The sequence below is a fragment of the Myotis lucifugus genome, unplaced genomic scaffold (assembly GCF_000147115.1).
Source record: "Myotis lucifugus unplaced genomic scaffold, Myoluc2.0 scaffold_4371, whole genome shotgun sequence".
NCBI lineage: Eukaryota > Metazoa > Chordata > Mammalia > Chiroptera > Vespertilionidae > Myotis > Myotis lucifugus.
The window spans coordinates 5,804-9,483 of NW_005875419.1; the positions used below are offsets into that span (position 1 = coordinate 5,804).

Sequence of the window (3,680 nt, forward strand, 5' to 3'; positions counted from 1 at the left end):
CATGGATCGGCCACCTCCTGAATGTCCCTCACTGGGGATTTAGCCCACAACCTGGGCATGTGCCCATGATCGGGAAACAAACCTGAGACCCTTCAATTCTAAGGCTGACACTCTATCGACTGAGCCAATCCGGCTACCGCCTATTTGACTTTTTCAAAGGGTAGAAACGCCTTGAAGAAGAACGAAGCATCTCAGCATTTATGTCACAGTAATTACATGAATTCATGTAATTCATGGGTATTACAACTTACCTCACCATTCTTTCCACATTGTTCCTGTAAATGTGGACTCTGACTAATAATGAAGCTTGTTGGTAAACAGCCTGTTTGTATAAGAATCCTAGGAACTAAATTTACAAGATATGAACTCTAACCTTCCCGGTTCTGGGAGTTTTGATGACCTTCAACATTAGAACCAGGAGTACATAGTCTAGCATGACGCACACTGGACAGACACCTGACCACTTGCAAGATCCTTATCAGATTGGACTGTGCCTGTGGGCACATAGAGAACTACTCAAGCCCCGCCCCCTGACCTCTTTGCTCTGTTTGGTCTCTCCCTCCTTATAAAAGCCACTGCTTGGACTGAGATGTGCAGATGGGTTTTGGGATGAGCTTCCCCCATCTTCTCAGGTTGCCAGCACCTGAATAAACCTCTTTCCTACATCACCACCACCTGTATCACAGAACTGGTTTCTGGGGTGTGAGTCAGTGGTACCTTGTTTTTTCTGGACACATTCCTGGTACATGGACTCCTGGGAATAAGTGTATCATGGCCATGTTCTTTCTTCTGCAGGTGACAGTGGGAAGCGAAGACCAGTCACAGAGGAAAGGAGCGAAGAACAGGGCTTTGCCTTCAGAGCAAGAAGAACAGGCAAGAAAAAGATGGATGGGAGGAGAAGGAGGAAGGATTGGGGATAGAGTCTGATCTGAGGGAGGAATATGGACTTTGTGGACTGAAGTGAGTTTAGCAGCAAAACCATACAGCTCTTGGCAAGAGCATGGCTGAGGTTTGGGGAAGGGAGAGATCATTCTATAAATGATGTTATGAGACATCAGGAATCCTACGTGCTCTTTCACCTGTAAATTTGCTTCCTGGTGGCCCAATCAGCTATCCCAGGTGTCTGTCCGTCCCTGAATATTTTGGTCTTGCCTCTCTCACCAGCACTTGAGAAGCAAGACAGCTGTTAAGAAGCCCACCTGGACACTGTCGTTAGATTTGTTCCTCTGCCAGGTGTAAAAGGTAAAGCATATTATTTACATATTATTTGCACAGGGTGGGTTGTTCTATGGTTTGTGAGTTCCCTCTGAGATGATCAGAAAAAAGGTGGTGTGTCTTGACAAAAAGAAAAGTTGAACCAACTACAAAGTTTTAATTAAGAAAAAAAAGAAAAGAAAAGAAATAGAAAGAAAAAAAAGAAAAAAGAAAAGAAAAGAGCCCGGCTGGCCTAGCTCAGTTGTTTAGCTTAAACCTAGGAACCAGGAGATGTGGATTCGATTCCCAGTCATGGCAGTCTTGATCCCCAGTCTTGATCCCCAGTAGGGTGCGTGCAGGAGGCAACCAATGCGTGATTCTCTGTCATCATTTATCTTTCTTTCTTTCCCTCTCCCTTCCTATCTGAAATCAGTAAAACTATATAAAAAACACACAAAAGAATAGTCATGGCACAGTAAAGTAGAGCATTGAGTCAATCCAATAAAATAAAACGGCTAATATGCAAATCCAAAAAACGGCAGAACAACTGGATGCTATGACACGCACTGACCACCGGGGGAGATGCTCATGGCAGATGCTGTCCACCAGTGGTCAGTTTACTCCACAGCGGGAGCGTCACTCAGTCAAAAGCCAGGCTCACAGCTGCCGAGCACATTGGGGTGGTTGGAGCCTCCACATCAGAACAAAAGCAGGCCTAAGCCGTCAGTTGGACATCCCTCAACGAGTCCTGGACTGGGAGAGGCTCCAGGATTGGCTGAGAGACCCCCCTGAGTGCATAAATTTTGTGCACTGAGCCTCTAGTAATATTATAATAACTGTGTATGGTCTCAGATGGGCATGAGATTAATTACATGATTTCTTAGTCCATTATATCATGTCTAATCATTGCGGTGTACCCCTGAAATGAACCTGATGTTCTATGTCTACTGTGATTGAAAAAATGTTTTTAAAATTTCATAGGACCCTGTTATGTTCACAGAGTCATATTTCCCATTAAGTACGTTTAGTACAGTTTGTTCTAGATGAAAGATCTAAAGCTAAAAAAGAAAGAAAAGTTGAGATTCATAAATTTGAACCAAAGGCAACCACAAACACAACCTTAAAAACCATAAAGTTAAAGCCGAGGTAAAATGCGTTTGGAGACCCAATCCCCTGTCTTTCGATACCAGGACCGAAGTAGCGAAAGGCTCTGAGAAGCTGTGGCTGTTGCTCCTTGTACCACTGAGGGGTCATGGCCGAGTTCCCTTCGAAGGTGCACCTCAACTCCCACCCCATCTGCCTGAGGATCCGTTGGCCCTCGGTGTACCAGGACGAGAAGCAGCGCACGTGGCTGCACCTCGTCATGGAGACAGGAGGTGTCCTGCAAGTACGGTTGCGGCAGGAAGACATCCCCAGTGGGCTTATTGCACTCACCACCTGCCCGCTAACCGCGAGCACCATGCCTTTGTTGTGGACGTGCCACCTTGGCAGCCAGTACCTGGACTCCATGGGCCGGTTCTGGCGCATCGTGCACCACATCAAGGAGAATGGCATAGAGGAAATGATCCTTGAGCTGAAGGAAGACTCGTAGGACACATGATGGGTCCCTGGCTCTTGTCAACCTGAGCCCCAGTCCTGCGGCCTGGTGGTGGGACGTGTATAGTTCTGTTCACTTTTTTACTAAGCTCTGTTGTTCTATCTGCCACCGCCAGTTTGCGAGGGCACATTGATGTCTCTCTCTCTCTCTCTCTCTCTCTCTCTCTCTCTCTCTTTTCTTGTTCTTGTTTTTCTTCTTCTCATCTCCTTTCTCTCTGTCTCTCTCTGTCTCTCCCCCTTTCTCTCAAATCAATAAAAGCATTTTGAGCCAATCTGGTGTTTCTCAGTGGTTCATGGATGAACTATGAACCCGGAGGTCACAGCTTGATTCCTGGTCAGGGCACAGACAAGAATTAACTAATGAGCGCTGGCTTTTTTGGCTCAGTGGATAGAGGGTTGGACTGTGGACTCTGGAAGGTCCCAGGTTGGATTCTGTTCAAGGGCACATGCTCTGGTTGTGGGCTCGATCCCTAGTAGGGGGCGGGCAAGAGACACCCGATGTATGATTCTCTCTCATCATTTATGTTTCTCGCTCCCTTCCTGTATGAAATCAATCCTATATAATAGAAGCCTAATATGCTAAGTGTCCATTCAATGGGTCATCCTTTCAACCAATCAATGCATAATATGCAAATGATATACTAAGGTTCCTCAACTGCTCACTATGACATGCATTGACCACCAGGGACAAGACATTCAGACTTGTAGGTCAGCTTGCTGCTGTAGTCTTGATGATCAGGAGTGAGTGAGACATGCTGGACACACCCTGGAGCCCTGCCATGGTCCCTCCCCAGCTGGCCAACCTCTCGTGTCCCTCCCAGATCTAATGGTGCACCGGTGGCTTCCCTTGGCCTTGCCTGTGGCCTCTTATAATCTGGGACCCCTCAGGG

At 46.7% G+C, this 3,680-nt stretch overlaps 1 protein-coding gene across 1 annotated transcript; it reads left to right on the top strand.

The window, feature by feature from the left end:
- Positions 1–2,446: 2,446 nt before the first annotated feature.
- Positions 2,447–2,785, top strand: LOC102417922 (protein p13 MTCP-1-like). The gene has a single exon (XM_006108927.1). The coding sequence runs from the start codon at positions 2,447–2,449 to the stop codon at positions 2,783–2,785; it is 339 nt and encodes a 112-aa protein (XP_006108989.1).
- Positions 2,786–3,680: the final 895 nt, after the last annotated feature.

Excerpts from the sequence above, each read along its gene's own strand:
- LOC102417922 (XM_006108927.1), top strand. The coding sequence starts at position 2,447 with ATGGCCGAGTTCCCTTCGAAGGTGCACCTCAACTCCCACCCCATCTGC.